This window comes from Microtus ochrogaster, unplaced genomic scaffold (assembly GCF_000317375.1).
Source record: "Microtus ochrogaster isolate Prairie Vole_2 unplaced genomic scaffold, MicOch1.0 UNK29, whole genome shotgun sequence".
Lineage (NCBI taxonomy): Eukaryota > Metazoa > Chordata > Mammalia > Rodentia > Cricetidae > Microtus > Microtus ochrogaster.
The window spans coordinates 532,042-554,385 of record NW_004949127.1 but is presented as its reverse complement, the minus strand read 5'-3'; the positions used below and the strand labels follow the sequence as shown (position 1 = coordinate 554,385).

General features: G+C 40.5%; 1 protein-coding gene across 4 annotated transcripts in view; it reads right to left on the bottom strand.

The window, feature by feature from the left end:
• Positions 1-22,344, bottom strand: part of Ubr5 (ubiquitin protein ligase E3 component n-recognin 5) — a 111,066-nt gene that overhangs the window by 4,476 nt on the left and 84,246 nt on the right. For 2 of the 4 annotated variants that reach the window (XM_026789773.1, XM_026789774.1), the window contains exons 39-56: positions 21,609-21,877; positions 21,229-21,440; positions 19,229-19,459; positions 18,365-18,438; positions 16,678-16,850; positions 16,481-16,594; positions 15,349-15,569; positions 14,227-14,347; positions 14,038-14,142; positions 11,404-11,647; positions 9,622-9,733; positions 8,973-9,117; positions 8,001-8,131; positions 5,887-5,947; positions 4,242-4,417; positions 3,793-3,877; positions 1,399-1,554; positions 966-1,079 (exon numbers count right to left, since the gene is read on the bottom strand). In XM_026789773.1, coding sequence (XP_026645574.1) covers positions 966-1,079; positions 1,399-1,554; positions 3,793-3,877; positions 4,242-4,417; positions 5,887-5,947; positions 8,001-8,131; positions 8,973-9,117; positions 9,622-9,733; positions 11,404-11,647; positions 14,038-14,142; positions 14,227-14,347; positions 15,349-15,569; positions 16,481-16,594; positions 16,678-16,850; positions 18,365-18,438; positions 19,229-19,459; positions 21,229-21,440; positions 21,609-21,877 — 2,744 coding nt within the window. The remainder of the gene's footprint in view (positions 1-965; positions 1,080-1,398; positions 1,555-3,792; positions 3,878-4,241; positions 4,418-5,886; positions 5,948-8,000; positions 8,132-8,972; positions 9,118-9,621; positions 9,734-11,403; positions 11,648-14,037; positions 14,143-14,226; positions 14,348-15,348; positions 15,570-16,480; positions 16,595-16,677; positions 16,851-18,364; positions 18,439-19,228; positions 19,460-21,228; positions 21,441-21,608; positions 21,878-22,344) is intronic. The other 2 variants (XM_005368109.3, XM_005368110.3) reach the window with 1 other exon arrangement.

The window sequence follows — 22,344 nt, the reverse complement described above, 5'->3', positions numbered from 1 at the left end:
CACAGAAAACAGGCTAGTTCAGAAGTTACCTAGTGTTTTATATCCCAGTAGAAAACTGAAATTGCTTCTTAAATCAGATAAATAATGTACAGGCAGCACATTTTATAAGCAGCATTACTTCAATTTGGCAAAAGTGCATCCTAGAAAAAGCACAGTAACAGCCAACCTCCTAGACTCAAACCCAAAATCTAGACACCGACTGAAAAAGTGTTCAATCTTACGCTCATCTGCAGAAGGAAACCAGTGCACTAAAGCATTAACCTGCTAATGTGCGGCCAGAAGCTAACGAGTGGAGCACTAACTTGCACGCAGTCTAATTCCCAGCACAAGAGTCGTCACCACTCTTCAATTTATAGGAACTTTATCCTGGAAAGGGGCAGCATTACTAATGTAGAGCTGGTTGTTGTCTTGAGAATCTCACTTTTGGAACACTCCTCCATCGCTGTGCTTAGGGTGCTACCTAAATTATTGACAATATGATAGTAGAAACATGCCTCCCTCAAAAATTTTAGTAGTCACGGCTGGATGTGCAGCCAAGGAACTCTTTGGGACTGGCCACCAATAAAAACTCTGGGTTGTCACAAGATCTTAGGCTTCCCTAAACAAATGTTGGCGAAGCTTGTACTTGGAACCCTTCAGGCTCTGCTTAAAAAGCCTCCTCTGTGGATGTTGCTGGGGTGAATCCTTCTAAGTCAGGTGACGACAGGGTGCTTAAAGAACGACACTTCAGCCTTACAAGCCCTGAGCTGCTCACCAGCTATCTCTGACCGTTACAGTTCCCAACATCTATCTCCAAAGGAAAACAAGTGCTTGGCCTGTAGCTGGAGACTTCAGACTTTTAGCTGCGAGTCCATTTTCCATTGGAGAACTTGGGCCTTTTATAGATAGATTATTGGGCTAATTCAGAACAATGGTAAAATAAAAATAGCTTCCCATGACATAATCCTTTTCTGGAAAATACTTACATGCAATGGCTGCTCTGCAACTACCAACATTCTGTGCTCTGCGTATTTCCTCACGTATTCGTAGACATTCTGAGGAGTGACTGGTATATTTACACCATTTGGAATGAGTTCAACCTAGGAGAAATTCATCAGTGGCATTTAAAAGCAATTCTGACAAACAATAACAGCTCGTGAGAACTTTATTTTCTAAAATTTTAGAATTTAAAGATGAGTCTTTACCTGACAAATATCTGAGAGGCACAAACCTTGCCAGCCTAAGTAAGTACAAAATTGCTCTGCCTCAGTCTGCTCCTCTCCTACAGTGCTAGCTCTGGTACACGTGCATATACCCGTCTCGGTCTTTCTCTCTTGGTCCTTACCCCAATTATTCTTTACAAATGGCCTAACAAATTCCCCAATTCTCTTGCAAATTCAGAAACTGGATTTACTTTACCTGTCCTCCACCCTCTTCTTTACACAGGTCAATGGCAAATGCCAAATCCATTGCTGAGAACACAGCATCAGCATCTGAACTCTGGGACGCCAGGATCAGCTGTCGCAAACTCTCATACATTACCGGGTCAAAAAAAGCAAAGTCATGCCAGTTGACCTAAGGAAATAACCACACAAGAAATCTGAAAAGAAGCCTCTTTTCCTGACCCATAGTAAATTACAATCTGTGATGACGCTGGGGGAAGGGAAGTGACAGAGAGTGAACCCAGGACTGTGTGCGCGCTAAGTAAGTGCTCTACCACTGAGCTATATCCCAGCCCTAATTTTCTTTAACTTAAAGGTACAATGATGAAGAGTGCTTTAAAGAGGAAATAAAAATTAACAAATCTTTGGCTTTCACAATTCATTTAATTTTTCATAACAGGAATAAAAAAGTTAATTGCTATGAGGTGGAGCCAACAGCATGCTTTAAAAATAAGTTTCAAAAATAATTTGTTAAGTCAGCATTATTTCTTGAACACTGCTTATGTGCATAAGCTGGCTCTTGACGACCTCATTGTGCTCCTCATGGTCTCCATACAATACAGATTACTAAGTCCACTCGAAATTGATAACTTACAAAGATCACATCACTGAGTTAGACTGAAGTCTATCAGATTTCATGAGCTAAAGGGTTAACACACTAGAGACAGGAGAATCTCTGTGAGGCCAGCCTGGCCTACAAGAGCTAGTTCCAGGACAGGCTCCAAAGCTACAGAGAAACCCTATCCTGAAAAAACTAACCAAACAACCAAAAAAGGAGTTAACACACTAAACACTTTTCTATGTAAGAGCTTTGGTTTCTACTCACGTTCCATGCACAGAGCATTTAAGTTGGACATGTCAAGAGTTAAATTGTGGTCCCAGCCTAAAAAATGCCTCTAACTACAATAGGCTCAATTAAACAGAAAATGATATTTAGTGATTTGGCTAAAGACTAAATTTAGTACTAAAATATTACTAAACACCCATGGATGAGGAGGTCATAGGCCCTAGTGGAAAGTTCTGTAGTTTTGTTGAGTGGATATGGTGCACCTATCAAACTGTCTTCTAAATAACTGTTTATGCCCATACATTTAGTGTTGCTGTCCACTTCTGTTAGTTTCTTTTTGCAGCGGTCAGTTAACTGGTCAAAGTACTAAGAACGAGTGTTGATTGTCCAGCAATAAATGGGAGATCTGTATCACTTTACCCAAGCCACAAGTGCATGCGTGAGTACATGCGTGTATGCACATTTGTGCCAGAGAAAAGCGGCAGTGTAGAAACTGACTGTGGAGCTCAGCAAGGTTCTTGAACAGCTGTGACCATCAATACCAAGTCATGGGCATGAGACAGTGCCCACATCTTCCTAGCAATTTATACAACTAATGGTTGACGGGGGAGGACAGACCATTTTCTTCATTGATTTAACCACTGGTCAAGTGCCCATGTTCCTGTAAACAACCTTAATGACACCCACTAGGTCTGGGTCTTTCTCTCTCGGTCTGTCTCTCTCTGTCTCTCTCTGTCTCTCTCTGTCTCTCTCTCTCTCTCTCTCTCTCTCTCACACACACACACACACACACACACACACACACTACCACTCGATCACAGAAAGGACATGAAAGCAGAAGAGGACTAAAGAGAGCAGGAAGGAGACAAAATAAAGTGCGAAGAATGGGGATATGACCAAACAGGTGAAAATGTCCTAATATTCATTATAGTGCATAATTAATATGTGCTAATAAAAACCATTAGTGGGGGTAATTAGTAGACTCTAGCTTTCACAATTCAATTTACAGTAGATGCATGGTACAACCTCTCTGGAAAAGAGTCTTGACCTCTTTATAATAAATAGCTTTAGGAACTGTGATGCAACTGAGTGGTCAGCAGCACGTGTTATTCTAGTGAGGGTATCAGACTATCAACACAAAGACAGTAATTCTATAAGCCAGATCAATGCCAAGCATGTCTACTTCATTTATTCACGCTCATTGGCCCCTCTGTGGCACTTGCATGCATTTTCAAGTGGGCTGTGTTTAAGACTATTTCTATACTCTACTGCCACCCACTTGGGACCAATTACAGTGGCTTTGGCTTTCTGAGCACTGTGTGTCAAGCACAGTGCTTGTGTTTTTATAAAGTTGTCAAGAGGATTTCTCTTCAGTAGGATCCAAGTCTGTCAGGAACCAACCGTAACTGTTACCAACTCTACTGTGCCATCTCCCCATATACAAGGACTTTAGCTATATCATTAAATACTTGACAATTATGATTATAATGCTTTAAAACAAATTGAATACTATACAGTGTACCATCATTTATTTTGCAAAGAAATGTTTACAATTGTAAAAGCAGTTATATGCATCAAACTTACTTTTCTACCAAGCAACACTTTAATTACATGCCTATTCAATGTGATAGGACATAGTTCATTTTGCAACAGACATAGTCCAAGAATCCTAAAAATAAGAACAGAAATATAATTTAAATTCAAAACTAATCATAGAATTAGTCTCACACATACATAAATATATAAATAGATAGATAGATAATATTTTAAAAAATTCCCTAAGCCTCATTTCTACCTAGTATAAAATAGAGTACATATTCAATTTTAAAGCTAATTTTAGCCAGGCCATGTGATGACACACCTCTAATTCCACAGCCCTGGGAGGCTAGCAGGAAGAACATGAGTTTGACCCCAGCCTGGGCTGCACAGAAAGCGTGGGGCTGGAGGAGTAGCTCAGTGGTAGAGAGCATGCTCAGCATCGGACAGAGCCCTGGGTCCAGTCCCGATCCCAACAGTAAGGACAGTTAGTTTACCTGCCAATGTTTCTGAAACAGTTCAATCTTGCTTCTGTGTTTTTGCCAGGTCGTGGAGTATAAAATCCCCTCTTCCCAGGTTGGTAGAACAAAGGAGCATTATCATCACCATCATCTGTGTCGTCCAAATCCATATCTACCACACTTCGACTAGAGCCATGGCGCTTTCGGTTTTCCTAATAACAAAGTATGACAGATGAGGCCTCTGTGCTCATTTTTTAAAAATGTAATATATGAAATGGTTCTCTGAAATCATTCAAAGTAAAAGAAAAGCGGAACAGCATTCATATTTAAATACGTGTATAATAATATTAAAGGTAACTCTGAGCTATAACACACAAACCTTATGTATGCTAAGTCTTAATATCTCCTAAAAAATAAAATCAGTTGGGACTGGGGTCTCAAATCGATTGGGACAATGTGTGCCTGGCAAGCACAAAGCCCTGGGTTCACCTTCATGGTAGCACATGCCTGTAATCCCAGCACTGGAAGGCTAAGACAGGAGGATCTCCTGTGTAAGCTCCAAATCAATTTGGGTTACAGTAAAACCCTACCTTTAAAACAAAAACCACTCTTTCACCTTAATGTCATGAAGGTACTTTTAGTAGCTAGAGAATTCTGGATTGACAGTTCTATATCATGGCCTATGAGTTTCAGATAAGAAATCCACTGTTTTTCAAATTACTATTCCTTTTCTTTGATTATTTCAATGTGTCTAGACAGTTATAGAGCAGCTTGTTCCGAATCTGCTGACCTTGAATTTTTGAGTCTCTATCTCAGAAAAACTTCATTTCCCCAGCACTTTTCTATCCAACCTTCCTCCTCCATGTCACCGGATCTTTTCACATGGCCACATGCCCCAAGACGATACTTGAAAGTTGTTTCTACTTGCCATATTGTTATGGGTTTGGTCCAGTGACTTTTTTTAATTTGGGAGATTGTATCAATTGCTTATGATGCTGTGTCAGTGGGTCCTGCATGTGCAGGAGTGGTTCCCAAACGCCCCCAAAAGCTTTTGCTGTCTTTCAGGTAAGACAGAACAAGGTTCAGCTTTACCCTCCTGCTGAAAGACAGCTACTTGTCAAGTCTTCATTTCTCCTTCCAATCTGTGTGCTACTATTTATTTGTTCAGAATTCACAGGTAGCTCCTTTTTTACATTTTGTACTAATCTTCTTTAATGTGACCAATGAAAGAGATTATAGTGAGTTTGCTCCTCTCAGCTAGCAGATTAATATTATTAACAGAAGATTAATTACAAAATACAAGAAAAAAAACCACACCATACCCACAAAGTGTTATGTTTTCTTTGCACCTTTGGCAACCAACAGCTTCTAGGAGGAGTGACTCCTAAGATTCTACACTGCCTCCTCTTTCTTCTGCTATTCGGCCCCCCTGGATCTCAACACTAAAGCTTAACCTAGTCTGTGTTCAACATAAACAGCCAAGTGACCAGTATTGTGTTAATAATTAATTCAATTTTATGATTCGATTCTGTATATTGCAACCACATACCTTTCTCTTTCTGTACTATAAATCATTTTATTTACAAAGACATCTCCTAAATCCTGCTTTATTTTTCTATTCTTTTTTGTTGTTCTAACTGCTCATTAAAACATGTACTAAACAAACAAAAAAATCCCTTACCTGTACCTTTTCCGAGGAATCTAATAATCCAAGGTCCAAGATACTATCAGCACCATTTTCCCTAAAAATAAATGAAACCCTTTTACATTCCATAGAGGTGAAATGTCTGAAATTTAGTATGAAAGTATCTATTCATATTTATTACACATTTAAAACCATGGAATATGCTTACAATCCTAGAGCTCGGGAGCATGCACTACAGAGCAAACTCAAGGCTAGTTCTCATGCTGCTGCCAAGACAGGCTTCAAAAACAAAACAACCAAACCACACCAACCAACCAACCAAACAAACAAACAAAACCCAAAAAACTCCACTAGCTGCTACACATACAGTTCAAGACATGGCTAAGGCTTCCTGATGTAAGACAACACATACAGTCTTCATTGGGATGCTAAAAATTTAGCACAAAGCAAGAAATACAGAAAAATATTCAGAGCACAATTGCACCAGCAATCAAATTCTCCAGCCTAAGTCCTATTTACCACTAGTAAATTCACTATTCAGTGCATAAAACCAGATGTTAGTTTTGATCAACAGAAAATACTAAATTAGCAATGCTTACATATATTTATATAATCTTATTAAAAAATCCAACTTTCTTGTGGGCTAAGCTATTCTCAGCCTGCTCACAGCGCCAGAGATAGGGCAAAGAATTTTAAAAAACAAACAAACAAACAAACAAACCACAATACATTAAAGTCCAGAGAGATGGATCAGAGGATAAGAGAACTGGCTGCTCTTCCAGAGGTCTGAGTGCAATTCCCAGCTCACAACCATCTATAATGAAATCTGGTGTCCTCTTCTGGCCTAAAGGCATTTATGTAGGCAGAACACCGTACACATAATAGATAAACACCTTGAGAGGTGGCCATTGAGCTCTAGAGCTCAGCTACTTGTTTACACGTCTACAACCTAAGGTCTGGGATAGTACCACAGTGGTGTGGGTTGAGTAAGAATGGCCCCCACAGGCTCAGATATTTGAATTTTAGTCATCAGGGGTGGCACTATTTGAGAAGGATTAGAAGGTGTGGCCTTGTTGGAAGAAGCGGATCACTGGGAGTGGACCTTGAGGCTTCAAAAGTCCACACCAGACCCAGTAGCTCTCTCTCTCTCTGTTTCCTGTGGATCAGGATGTAGAACTCTCAGTCCCGTCTCCACTACCATGTCTGCCCGAATGCTGTCTTGCACCCTGCCATGATGCTAATGGACTGAACTAAACCTCTGAAACTGTAAGCCAGCCCCAAATAAATGTTTTCCTTTATAAAGAGTTGTCACGGTCACGGTGTCTCTTCACAGCAACAGAACAGTGACTGGATGTGTGAGGTTCATAGCACCATATAAATTTCATTTAAAGTAACCCTTGCTTCAAACAGGCTGACAGAGCAAGTCCATCTAATATGGCATCTTTCTGACATTTGTCACCTTGAATAGATGGACTATTTGCTATTTTTAGATTTTATATTCAAACTAATATACTTTGCAGAAGGATAAGAAAAAACCTGCACAAAATTTTAAGGTGAATGTGGAGCCGTAACAGAAAGTATTATTCATAACACAAGAATGTAGGAGATTGAGTATAATGTGGTCTCTTACATGGGTGCTCCCAATGGGGAGTGGACTTCAGGGAACTTACAGATATACTTCTAAACAAAACGGTTTCTAAGCCAGATATGGTAGCTCTAAGTCCCAGCACTCACAAGTCTGAGGCAGGAGGTTAGGGCTCAAGGCTAGCTTTGTCTCAGGAACAGAACAATTCTAAACATCAAATACCGTCTATGACCAAATAAAACATGAAAAATTCAGCTACTGCACTTAGGAATTATAAGATATTGCTTTAAAAAAAAAAATCGAAAAACAATATTCTACTTTGTTTTTTCATTTTGATTTTTTATGTATGGGTGTTTTGCCTGCATGTGTATCTGTGCACCAAACTAGAAGAAGGAATCTTAGACTCTGGAACTGGAGTGTAGCAGGCAGCTGTTAGTCCCCATATGGGTCCTCTGGAAGAACAGCAGGTGCTCTTATCCTCTAGTTTGTCATGCTTTCAAGCATGTGGTGAAAATACACAGTGCCATTGTTTAAACTGAAACGCTGTTCCTGGAGCACACATTACCGTCCGTGTGCGATAATGAGCTCCATGGCCTCGTCGACTCTTGCCCTCAGAGAATCTTCACTTGCTAGAAGGAGAAGCAGCTGCGCTGGCGATAATTCCAAAAGCATGCCCGTGATTTTACTTGCAAATGCCTATAAAAGATGAACAAATGTTACTTTAATAACTCTCTGCTTATTAACAGTTACACTCAAGAGAAGGAAAAGAAATAAGCGCAAACAAAATTTCCTTGTGAACTAGCAAGGCTTTTTATGGAACTGCAAGTTAATCAGACACCTCAGACAGGGACCACATATCCCACAAACTAGCATAGTTTTGTTGGGGCTGGAATATTTGTATAAGAGTATGTATTTTTTAAGGTATTTGAATTTCAAATAAACGTACATGCAATTTCTGTAACTTTTGTCTTCTTCAGAGAGCCAAAACACCTTCATTTAATACAGAAAAGAAGAAGGAAAGGGAGGAGAAGGGTGTCTATTTTTGAAAGCCGACTTATTGCAAGAAATAGATTTGATTCTATCTTATTAGTTTGGCTACATGTATTCACATAATACATAAAGAACAAAAAAGAAAAAAAATCAACACTAATTTACAAGTACAGAATTTTAATAAAACATTCAAATTGAAATCTTAAGCTGTTTTATCAGTAGTAAAAGACTGCCATTTGTTTTAGTTACAGCTTGCTTACAGATCATATGTACTTCAAAAAGTAACAATTTATGTAAGTAAAAATGTAAATTCTTTAACACATAACTCCAATCGGGCTGAATGAACTAGTCTTGAACTAAGTTTTGTGGGAGAGAAGACCCCAGCTGAAGGGCTGCACAAGTTGTACTTCCACTCCTAAATCCCCATCACCGTGCAGCAGTGCTCAGCTGTGCAGCTGCTTAGACCCTGGCAATTGGACAACACCCACTGCAGCGCAAAGGGAAAAGCCTACACCTAGTCGACAGGAGGACAGTGCCCAGGACTCACAGGTTGCATGGCTTGGACTCGTGGATAGAGCCTCTCTCCCAGTGCCTGCCGATGAGCGGGCAGAGGGTCCGGGTCATCACTCGGGTTCCCCTCAGAGGCAGGTCTGAAAGGCCTGGTGTCAATGGAAAGCTGTCTCCGGAAGTCTCTGTAAGGAAAGCAAGCTTCTGAGTCCATTTCTTTTGATGATCAAATGAAAATAGCAATAGAAAACCAGAGAACATGGACAGTGCCAACCAGGATACAATGTCTAAAGATAACATGTTTGAGAAATAAAGATGATCTATCTCGGTTTGTCACTAAAAATCTACATGTAACATATAATTTGAATTTAATGGCGCAGGACCAGACTCTAAGAAACTATCCATAATTCCTGGATATTTTAAACAAAAGTAAAATGTAACCCATTGCAATAAGAGAAAATTAAAAGTAATACAGTTTGTCACATTAAGAGTTAATTAAACTAGGAAAGTAAAACCTGTGATGGAATGTCAAACTTGGTGACTAATAGGCAGTGACATTCAAACGTCCTGGGTGCTAAGGCAGACCCCTTCACAGCCACTGATCACTGCTGCCAAGCCCACACTCATTTACACGCCTTTATCCAACTTGTCTAAGATGCTGGTATTGAGTAAACATTAACCCATCGTACCTATCCCGGTCTCTCCGAGATCCTGCTCGCAAGCCACTACTCCTCCTCATCTCCCTTTCCCTTTCCCTTTCCCGATCTCTCTCTCCGCGGTTCCTCAATCTCTGCATTAAACCTAGAAGAAAAGGGGAAAGACAGCACAAAATAATAAATGAGCACAAAAGGTGACAATCTTTAGGTTCCAGTCAATGCTGAAATGGGAAGACAACAAGAAAGCATGGAGATCACTTCGCTGCCAGTACCTCTCTCTTGGGCGTGTGCAGTGTGCTGTATGTCCATCCACATGCCTAGGCACATGCATCAGAGATGCCCACTGCTGCACATTTTTGATACAGGCTCTCACTCGAACCTGCCATCCCACAACATGGTTATAAGCCCAAGCAAGTCACGTCAAGCTTTGAATGTGCTAGGGATTTGAAATCAGGCCCTCCCCCTCTCACAGTAAGAACTATTACTAGACCACCTCTCCAGCTCCTTGGTGTGTGAGGTTACTGAGAGCTGCGCAGAACGCACAGTCCACTTTACTATCTGCAAACTGCTTTCCCTTGTCACGTCCAACTGGGCAACAGTGGGCAACAGCTCGAGCTGGACCAGCGCCACCATACAAAGTGCTGAGACTTCTGACGGTCGATCTGCTCCGTAATGGCTGGGCACACTGAAGACGACCAGGACGTGAGCTAGTAGAAAATTCTAATCCTGACCATGGTTTTTTCTTTCCTTCTTTTTGAAAATCACATTTGTATATTTGTTGTACCCCAGTAAATGGTATGCACACAGCATAGCTCGTGTGTAGAGGCCAGAGGACAATTCATAGCACTGGGCTCTGTCCTTCCATCATGTGGACCCTGGGGATCAAACTCTGGTCAGCAGGCTGGGCAGTGGACACCTTTACACTAATATCTCACCAGCCCTGCAGTATGGCTTCTTAATGATGTTTGATAAAGATATTTCTAAAATGTTACAATTATCCAAGTCTCCTCATATCAGAAGTTAAAAGGTAAACGTGATGATTAAAGGCTCGAGAGCCCCCTTCTGTTCACCCTTTATTGTTTCTGCAGCCCAGGCGGTCTCCAAAGGGGTAGATTACAATGAGATACAGACGCAGCCTCAGTCATTTCTATGAGCCCCCTCTGACCTAATTACCATCCGCCCACTTAGAAGACTGGCAATCTTCTGACCACACTTGGCACACATTACCAATTCCCATTTCCTGCAGATTTGTCATTTTTACAAAGCTTTAAATGTACCAACTGAAGGTTAGCCAAGAGTTCTAACCAAAGTGGTATATTCATAATGAGCTTGCAATGCTCCAAGATGTTAATAAATGAAGCCCTATTTTTAAAGAGGAAAAAATATCCTACTAAAATTAAAATTCTAAGCATAGTGACATAGTTGGGTCTACATGTGGCCCTCAAGCTCTTTACCTCACTGAAATTGGAGCATGCTTGTGAATCAATCTTAGAATAGCCTACTTAGAGAATTCCGTTTTCTCTCCAAATAGCTATTAACACAAGGGTGAAAGAAATATTCCCACTCCCTCCCAGGATTTGTATAGTGCCACTTAAGAGTTCACAGCCTGTCACCTCCAAAATAGCTAACAACAGAGGTGAGAAGCTAGTGTGACCAGAAACAAGAGCACACTGCCATAAAAAGCAAACTGTCAACTCAAGCAATTCATACTCTAGAATTATGTAAAACATAAATGTATAGCTATATAATCATGATTTCCACTGTTATGACAAACAAGAGTAGTAATATGGTGCCTGACATCTGTAGAGTACTTACTTGTATGAGTACCTTTGTTGGCATTCTGGATACAATCTAGATTTGGCAACTTTTCATTTGATAAAAACGCTTGAGCAATGGCTGTGTAGAAACTTCGGGCTACGCCACTGCCCTCTCCTGGCTCATCCTTAAAGGTGACTTTAACTCTGTGGACAGCCATTGGTGTGGTAGCGCATCTGCGACCAAAATGGTTGTTGAGCTGCCTCATGGTCTGCTGAATGAGAAGATCCCGATCCCGATCCACCTAGTAAAATACACCAAATCATAAAGCAGTGCTAGAAACCACAGGGTTTCTACCTAAAAACAGAATCTCACCTTTCCCTCAGATGTTTATATGCGACCACAAAGAAATCTGAGGTCTTAGAAGCTTTTATATCCCAAATATATCACTTTCTAAAGCAAAGACTGTCCTACATTATTAAGTCAGGCTAATGGAATTTAATTCCATCCAAAACCACTTGTCACCAGAAGCCAGTGGTGGTGCACTCCTTTAATCCTAGCACTCAGGAAGGCACATTTCTGTGAATTCAAGGCCAGCCTGGTCTACAGTGCTAGGATAGCCAGGACTACACACACACACACACACACACACACACACACACACACACACACACACTCTCACACACTCTCTCACACACACACACACAAAACAACAACAAAAAAAATCCCTGCATCTGAAAAACAAAACAAATAAATGAAAGAACAAACAACATCAAATACTGGAGAACATCAATACTATCATTTGGTACATAAGAGTAAGTCCCAGGTGGATCAGATAGGAACTTTTTCTCTTTTGAGATATCCTAGTATGTAACCCAGGCTAGCCCAGAATTTATTCTATAGTCCAGGAGGACCTTAAACTAATGAACCTCCTACACTACTGATTCCCAAACATATGTAACTCCCTCAGTAACAGAAAATGTATGTTTGAAAATGACATGCTGGGAAATGCCCAGCTGAAATAAAAAAATTTTATTTTAAAAGTTGTCGGGCAAGGGTGGCACACACCTTTAATCCAGCACTTGGGAGGCAGAGACAGTGAATCTCTCTAAGTCTGAGGCCAGCCTGGTCTACAGAGTGAGTTCCAGGACAGGCTCCAAAGCTAGAGAAACCCTGTCTCGGAAAACCTAACAAAGGAAACATCTTATTGGTGGTAGTAGTAGTAATGTTGTAATTTTAAGACTTGTAAAATGTGAGGTAAAAACAATCCACCCAAGGTGAGCTGTCTATTCAGTCTGGAAAAAAAGGACATCTTCAGTTTGCATGCAAAGTCTCAGTATGAATTTCACAGTAGTTTCTTAAAGGCCTAGAAATAACAACCACGCTAGCAGTGTACGGAACCTCAGACCAGAGCCCATTTCCAACCTTATAATCAGATTTCTTTTTTTTTTTTTTTTTGGTTTTTCGAGACAGGGTTTCTCTGTGGTTTTGGAGCCTGTCCTGGAACTAGCTCCTGTAGACCAGGCTGGTCTCGAACTCACAGAGAGATCCGCCTGCCTCTGCCTCCCAAGTGCTGGGATTAAAGGCGTGCGCCACCACCGCCCGGCTATCAGATTTCTTAAGAAATGGCCAAGGTAGGGCCTGTGGCTGCAAATGTACATGGCACACACTGGAGTAACAAGGAAGGTCATTTATTACAGATAATATTAGAAAGGGCTGAGGCACTAAAAATGACAAAACTAGCCATCGAGCAGGGCGGTGGTGGCGCACGCCTTTAACCTCAGCACTTGGGAGGCAGAGGCAGGTGGATCTCTCTGAGTTTGAGGCCAGCCTGGTCTACAGAGCAAGTTCCAGGACAGAGACGGCTGTTAGCTAGAGAAACCCTGACTTGAAAAAAGAAAACAAAACAAAACAAACAACAACAAAAAAAACACCCTAGCCATCGAACAAACAAAGCATCAATAAGAATAGTCTGAATGGAATTCAAAACACCCAGAGTTGTTCATGTTTCTGTAATGAAGTGTGTGTGTACATGTTCACGTGTACAGGTATACTTGCCCAGGCAAACATGTAAAAGCCAGAGGCCGACATCGGGTTTGCTCCTCTATCATCTTCCACCTTATTTTCTGAGAGGAGGCTCTCACTGACTTCAGCAAGACTAGTTGACCAATGAACACCAAGAATCCTGTCTCTGTCTCCCCAGTCCTATGATCAAAGGGATGGGACACCACCACACTTGGCTTTTGTGTGTGTGTGTGTGTGTGTGTGTGTGTGTGTGTGTGTGTGTGTCTGTGTGTTTTCAAGACATGTTTTTTGTTTTGTTTTGGCTTTTTTTGTTGGTTTTATTTTTCCCCCTTTTGTAATTTTGGAGCCTGTCCTGGAACTAGCTCTTGTAGATCAGGCTGGCCTCGAACTCACAGAGATTCGCCTTCCTCTGCCTCCCAATTAAAGGTGTGTATCATGACCACCCAGCTCACACTTGGCTCAAGAGGGTACTAGAGATTGGAACTCAGGCTCTCATGCTAGGAAACAAATCCCCAATGACAAGACAAACAAAAATTATTACTCAGAATCTTGTAATCGTCATTTCTTTAAAATTTTAATTATAAGTGTGTATCACTGAGCAATATTTATTATCTACATGTTTTAAGACTTCTGTAGTAGTATACTATGAATATCAGAAAATCTAAATACCTTTACCTCTAGTGATAAATCTCTTGATTGCTGGTTTCTCAGTTTTTCCATTTCTCTACGGAACTTTGATTCCTTCACCTCAAAACCACCCAATTCAGTTAAGATCTTAAAATAAAGTAACAGTAACAATTATTCACTGAAATATGTTCATATCATACAAAAAAAAATTAAAGTACACAAACTACACACCGATCCAGGTTCTGCTCCAACATCTTCCATGAATACTCTGCCGAAGAGTTCTAAAGAAAGGCGCCAACGTCCCAGCAGCATGTCATGAGAAATGACCATCCCCATGAAACTACACTGTGGCCTGCGAGAAGTTAAAGAGACCGAGAAAGCAATTACATCAATTCCCCAAATTCAGATTTTTGGTCAATAGCAGTACCTTTCTTGGTCTTTTAAAATTGTGCTGTCTTAAGTATTTCAAAGCCTTCCCCAGAGATGCGCGCTCCTGATGTGCACACACGTCACCCCATCAAGGCATCATCTGCCTTCAACATTCCATTTACTTCCTCTCCTCAGTCCACCTCTACAACTTTTATTTGTTTTAGTGATGCTTAACCCAACACAGACAAAATTTAATATGGCCTCACGACAATATTTCCTTTTTTTTTTCTTTTTTTACTTTTTTTACAATATTTCCTAGTAACTTTTATCCATCAGCACCATCTACTCTGTACTGCACAGACGTAAACCACATTTTTCCTACCTTCTGTCCCTCTGAGACCTTTCTTTGATGTGGTTTTCTTTCATCCCTAAAGCTAACTTGCTAGCCTAACTCCCTCTTCCCTCATACCACAACTACTTAATATAGAGATCACCCAATATCCTTTATGGTTGGTAGGAAATGACCATGCAGTGTGCCTTGTTCACTGATTAAGCATGCCTTATTTTATTAACTAGTTCACTAACTTGTAAGCAAAAACATTATCTTATACTTCTGGCATAAGCAACAGTATATGCTAGCAACTTATTTAGTAAACGAACACCTACCTCTGTCAAAGATACCATTTGTGAGTCCAAATTAAACGTAAGTCATAAATCCTGAAAATTCTATTCTTTGTAGTATTTACATGGTTCCCTTATCTGAACTGCTGATTAAGAAAACTGGCATCTTGGAAATTCAATAAATGAAAAAGATCAATTCTAAATAAAGTCCAGAAAACTCAATAGTATTTATCTGATAGTAAATTAAGAAATCACAGAAGAGTAACAATATTCATAAACTTACATATACAAATTTATAAAGAATGAAATCTCTAATAAAAATAACAGAGCAGCAGTCAAGGGCACTACTTCATTTCACCTTACCTGAATGATGTAAGGGGTGGCCCCTCGCTCTCAGTGAGTCCAATCTCTGCTAGCAAACTGCTTTTCAATTGCGCCGCTACATCCTGAGCAGACGGCCCAGGCTTTGTGCTCTCAGCCTCCACAGTCAGCACGCCCGGCTCCTCCCCTTCTTTCTTTTGCCGGTTTTGCATGTTCATTACATTTTTAAGATTGGCAGCATAAGACATTTTAGTTGGAAGAACCTATGGAATTTTAGGGTTAAAAGTTACATATGTTTTCAACATAACAGAGTCCCACAGAAATCCCAAGGGAAGTTAAACCATGCCCCCTGTCTAGAGCTTTCTCCACCAGTCTGTTCTGGTCAACCTAGTCCTTGGACAACCGCAAATTCAGTGCACTCCCCCAGTGCAGCCTAGAGAATTCTCAGAGCAATGTTTTGTAGTATCTGGCACCTATGCCTCCTATATATTTTCAATAATTTAATATTACATTTGCCTTTACCACTTGGTTATAAAAATCTATTCAGCTATATTTCACTATGTTGTCTTTAAATATACCATTTTTTTTCCTAGAAAAGCAGAATATAAATTTTACTTCAAGTCAGACATATATATCTCTGAAAACTAAATCTGTTGTGTAATTAGTGTTGTGATAACTGACATTCCCCCTTGAAAATTAAAATCTCCTCTGCCTTATTTCTCACCTAAATGTTTCCTTGGTTACGGAGACTGAGACAGTACCGAGAGACAGACTTTACTGGGGTGTCTTTATTAATCATTACTACCGAGAGACAGACTTACTGGGGTGTCTTTACTAATCATTACTACTGAGAGACAGACTTACTGGGGTGTCTTTACTAATCATTACTACTGCTGCCTCATCGTTTTTCTTGTTTCAAGCAGTTCAGCACATCAAGAGAAATTTGAAGCTAAAATTACATATGCTCATCTGTATTAAATATACTCATGTGGAAACCTCAGTTTTTAGCAGCACACACCAATAACGCTCTGGACCAGATACAGACATAACAGAGCTATACGATGTGTGAACTGAGTGGTGAAATAAAATACTCTCAACTAAGGCACCTCTTCACATCTGGAAACTGGGGGAAAGTGCTAACCAACATACACACTGTAAACTTTTACTGTCTTACCTCGAGGCAATTTCTGTCCATTGTAACTTCCACTAAGCACTTCCCACTCCCGGTAGATGAGGAATAAAGACCCTGACTTGGGCGGCCAAACAAATCTTCCTTTCTAGCATTTGGCTGGAATTTTAACAAGACATATTATAGTTAGACTGAACACTTCAAAATCAGCTATGAGCCAGCTTTAGACCTGTTTAGCTCACCTGCAACAAATGTGGCTGATCGGCCAAGGGTATGGCTTCAGCCAAAGGCACTTCAAATGGGTTTGGGGGTATACATCCAAGGAAAGTCATAGAGTCAGAACGGCGGAAGAAAGGATGGGTTTGGCCAGTTTCTGCAGGAAGAGACTCATCATCCTTATCATTCAAAGTAGCATCTAAATATTAAAAAAAAAATAGTGATTACAAAGGGTAACAGAAAATTAATTTGTCCGATACAAAATTCTTGGTATATCTCTTTTAAAATATTATACTAGAAAGCAAGTTAAGGGCTGGATTGGAAACAGAATCTTCTTGTGTGGCAGCCTTGGCTGTCCTAGAACTCACTATGTAGACCAGGCTGAGCTGCCTCTATTTACCTCGGTATGGACATGAAAGACCCGTGAGACCACGCCTAGCTTTTCCGGTATTTTTTTAAAGTGACAATCCAAAATAACTGAAAGCACTATTTCACACAAAAATAAAAATGCAAGAATAAATGTTCCACTCTGCCAACAGGCTTCTTACACCCTCTCCCTTAGATCTAGAGAATAAAGCCAAAATCAGCTAGTTTCCTGACCACAGTCAGAACTCAATCTGAAGACAGCAGAAGGCGATGAACAGAAGAAGCTGAAGTCTGACTATTCGCCTACCGCAGTGAAAACAAGTAGGAGCTGTTGAACAGTTTCTGTGCCCAGCCAACACAAGTCAGCACGCTAGCAGCAGCTCTCCTGGACAGAACCAAACTCTGGCAGTGCCTACTAAGGCTGTGCAAATGGTAGATTATGGCTGGACTTTCAAAAGGACAAAGGAAAAAAAAACCCAACTAATCACCACAAACAACATCAACAACAACCTCTACCCCCAATCCAACCCAGGCCAGTTATCTTTCCCTAAGCTAATAAAGTATTAGCTGGGAACAATAAACAGAAAACTGGACTGTTCACCTAAAACCTTTAACTCCCAACTGGATTAACAGAAAACTACAAGTAACAGTGATGTTGATCTTCCTAATGCTGTACCCTTTAATATCTATGTTTTCCCCAATGATCTTAGGCGACTCATGTGAAAAGATCACTCATCCCCAAAGGGATCATCACCCCAGACAGGGTGAGAACCACTATTCTACAAGATCCTCCAATTTTGCGGCACTAAAACTTAAACTTCTTGCAGAATGGTGGCAGTGCATGCCTTTAATCCCAGCACTCAGGAGACAGAGGCAGGCAGATCTCTGTAAATTCAAGGGTAGCCTGGCCTACAAGAGCTAGTTCCAGGAAAAGCTCCAAAGCTACAGAGAATCCCTGTCTCAAAAAGCCAAAATAACCCAAAAGCAAAACTTAACTTCTCTTAGTTTCTGTTCAAGAATTTACATTTTCTTAACTAAACCTATTTTACAACATTAATAGAAAAAAATTAATATTTCCTAAGACTTAAAGTAATGATAAATATTAACTAAGAGAAAAGAAAAGGGGGAAAATCTAAAGAAGTACGGACTATTGAAAAATTCACAAGAATTCGGTCCTCATTATGAACTGTATACACAAGGATGTGTGAGAAAAAGGACAGAGAAGATAAATGCGACACAGAGAAGAAAAGAGATTTCCCACCCAGACAGAAAATAATGTGGTGTAAAGCCTGGAGGAACTACCGAGGCGGCCATTCTTAAGTGAGCAGTGACTTTCTGAGCACTAACTTTGACTGGTGTCGTCATCATTCTCATGCTCTGAATCTTCATTGTCAATGCCCAGTTCCAGAAGTTCTCGCGTCCTAGAAGAGAACAAAGCTGGTCATTTAAACCAAGTAGTCACATGACATGAAAAAGAACAAAGACAAGGGAGACAGCAAGAAGACAACATTAACACTGTCACTTGGGTATCTAACTCGTGTGTGCATGTTTGTCATAGCACACATGAAGTCAGACAACAACATTAACACTGTCACTTGGGTATCTAACTCGTGTGTGCATGTTTGTCATAGCACACATGAAGTCAGACAACAACATTAACACTGTCACTTGGGTATCTAACTCGTGTGTGCATGTGTGTCATAGCACACATGAAGTCAGACAACAATCTGCAAGATTTGTTCTCTCTTCTACCACACAGCACCCAAGAACTGAACTCAGGTGGTCGGGCAAACACCTTTAGCATCTGACACCTCACCCTGGAATCTAACTCCTGCTGTCTAACACAACTATATAGTTTCAGATGATGAGAAATGGTAAAACCATCTGCCTAATTCACTACAATAACAAAACAGGCTCACCAGGAGCCTGAATGAATAAATTCCACTACAGAAATACTGAGTGTCTACAAACTCTCCTCCAAACACAACAAAACTCCAGCAAAGACCTCATCATTAAGTTTCACTTGATTCCTGGGTTTTCGTTTTGAGAGAAATAATGGCAGAACAGGTGGATAGAAGTCAAGTGCACTTTCCTACATGAAATACCTTTCTTCTCTTTTGTAGTGCTGATCTTCCTCATCCAGACTGACTATTTAGAGACCACACCAAGTAAGTAGTTCTCAAACAAAACTCAAGGAAAGTATGGATGTACCTTTTCCGTTCCAGTTGAGGGGTGTCCAATGTTGTCTGTTGATTCATTGCTTTAATCCAATATATAAGGGCTTGGAAAACATATGCCACATGTTTTAATGAGCACACATCCAATACCGGAAGAACATCCGAATGTTCATCATTATGAGATCTCATTAAAGAAAGAGCATAATTGAGAAAATCTCCTCGAGCAGACATCATTCCCTGGCGGGCGCTAAGCAATGTAGCACGTCTATAGGAACAACAACAAAAAAGAAGTTTGCAAAACCCACAAATATGAAATCTCATAAATATGAAAAAAATGAAAACACTGGGCTGAATTCAGATGGATAATTGAGGTGTCCCCAGCCCTCGGGTGTGTGGACTGCATATTACACCCACTAGGGTGGCTACAATCAAAGAGACACAGAGAAAACTATAGGCATGAGCTAGGTGATCTATACCTATAACCCTAGCACATTCAAGGCAGACGCAGGAAGAACAAAAGTTTGGGGATAGAAAGGGACACAGAGAGACTAACGCTCTCTAACACTGCTGTTCAGTATTTTCCTCTCAGGAAACAGTCTGGTGTCTCAGAATGTTAAACATGTGGTATTACCATATATATATATATATATATATATATATGACCTAGCGATTTTACAACTAGATAAAACACCACACGCCCACACAAGCCTCTATGGAGAGATGAAGCATCACGAACAACAATGAAAAGGCAGAAGAAATACTCCAAATGTCAACTGAAGAATGGTTAACAAGATGTCAGAATATTTTTAAGTTATTGATAGATGGTTGAGCCAAAACACCATCGTGTTAAGTGACAGAAGCCAGTCCTAAAAGACCACGTATTGATGATGTAACAATGGTTGAGATTAGGGAGAGGTGCACACAATGCTAATACTGATCAAGATCCCACATCAGAATCCAGGGTGTTGTCTTTTAAGAGTATTATTATGTATGTGACTGTTTTGTATGCCAATAGGACTGCACCACGTGGGTTGGTACACTGCCCAAGGAGGCCTGAAGAGGGTGTCTGATCTCTGGGAACTATAGTTACAGTGATTATGAGCTGCCACGTGTGATCTAGAAACTGAATCCAGGTCCTCTGCAAACCAGTGTTTTTAACCATTGAGCCCACTCTCCAGCAACAGAATACTGTGTTCTTTTAGAGCAACTGACTACAGCCCCCAAAAGACAAGAACTTGTCCTTATGTAGAGCAGAGCTCATAGAACAGAAAATCTGCTGCCAATCAAATCTCTCTTTAGTACTCTACCAACCAGCCCATCAAATAAATTTGTTCTCAACTCCCAAATGCTCAAAGGCAAGTATGTGAAATCTATTCCTAAATATTTCTGATTTCCCTATGAAGAAATTACTTCCTATTTCCTTATTTTAGAATTAAGTATAAAATATAGAGCCTGGCCCGGCCTGCCTCAACAATTATTTGTATCCCAGCGTTTCCGCTCTCTTGCACCCCCCAGATCTTTGTTCTCTCTCACTATTTTAACTGCCAGCAACAAGGAGAGCCAAATCCCCAGACCCATCCTCTTCACTGATGACGTCAATGCTGGGGTGACTCTAGTCCTGAAAAGTGCTAACTTATCATTGAACAGGGTAAGGGAGGGAGGGGAGAGATGTGTGTTGTGAAACCAAAGCACAATACTGACACTCACATACTTTCCCTCCTAAGTACAAACTGCTCTGAGCTTAGTCCTGGTCGAAACCAAGTCTTTCCAGAAACAGATGCCTTATAAAGGGAAACAAGGACCTAGGCTAACAGTAGTTTTAACAAGAAATTCCTATAATGACAAGAATGGATTTAAAAAGAATAGTAACTTAGGTAACTAAACGATTTTGCTTCAACTGCCTCTCAAAAACAAGTAACATGAGGCAGTTCTCCTTCACCAAAAGGTGAGGTCAAATGTAACAGCAACCCAAAAGCTCTAACCTAGGATTCAGGGGCTGACTCAACACAGAGACGCATGTGGAGAATCTCATACCGTCTGCCTTCAAGCGTTCTTAAACTGGCCTCTTCTCGTGCGGTCATCCTCTCTCTTCTAGCTGAGTTCTGAGAGGCATGAAGAGGGTGGTTTGGGTGTCCTGGGTCTCCAGCAGACGCTAATGCAGAACCATAACGTAATTGGGCCTCAGTAGAGTCCATAATACTGACCATCCAGTTCCACGTGGGAATAAGCTTTTCTTCTACATAGTTCTATGAAGATCAAACTGAAATAGTCAAAACTACCCAAACAAAGCTAAATCTGATACAGCAATAGTATGTTAATATTTAAGCATTTGTAATATTCCCATTATATTGAAATTCTCCTAATTGATGGGCAAACACTATATTCTAGTAAGCAACTTTTCAATGGTTTCATACCTGTAAGTTGACTGCATCTTGGTAAGTCAATTTCACAGCTGCTGGAATCTGAGAGTATACTAGGTGATTATACTTAGGGATAAGGCCCATCAAGTCCGAGATTTGTCTGATGACAATGCTGTAAGCCCTGGCTAAACTGCTTGCAGATGTTAAGTAGCTGCTGGCATTGCTAGCTTCCAAAGCAGCAGCTGCGGCTGCAGCACTTGTACTGATGGTGCCACTCCGGCGTAAATTTGAAGGATCAATATAAATCAAACCCGCGGAACTTGCTATAAGGAAAAAGGACAATTACAATGAGCTGACGTAGTTGCTAACTACTGTCACTGTATATGCTTGTACAAATCTAAATCATCAATTAATAATATGTACACGAGCAAAAGTGTACTACAACTGTATAATCTGAGGAGGGAAGTGTTCAAGAGTAATTCTGTTTTTCACAACCACCACACGAGAAATCATTTGGCGCTGTGTTGTTACAACTGGACGAGTGGAGAAGGAGGAGGATCTGGGGATACTAGGGACATCTACCGGAAAAGGCTATGGACATAGTTTAACATCCTAGGATGTCCAAAAGTGTTCTCAACAATAAAGAACTAACTATCCAGTCCAAAAGAAGCAATAATGCAAAGATTGAGAAAACGTGATATATATTCATGTACTTCTTATATTTGAAACTCAACAAAAGGAATTTTTATACAACTTAATTTTCTAGATAAATGAAGTGCTCCTAGGCATA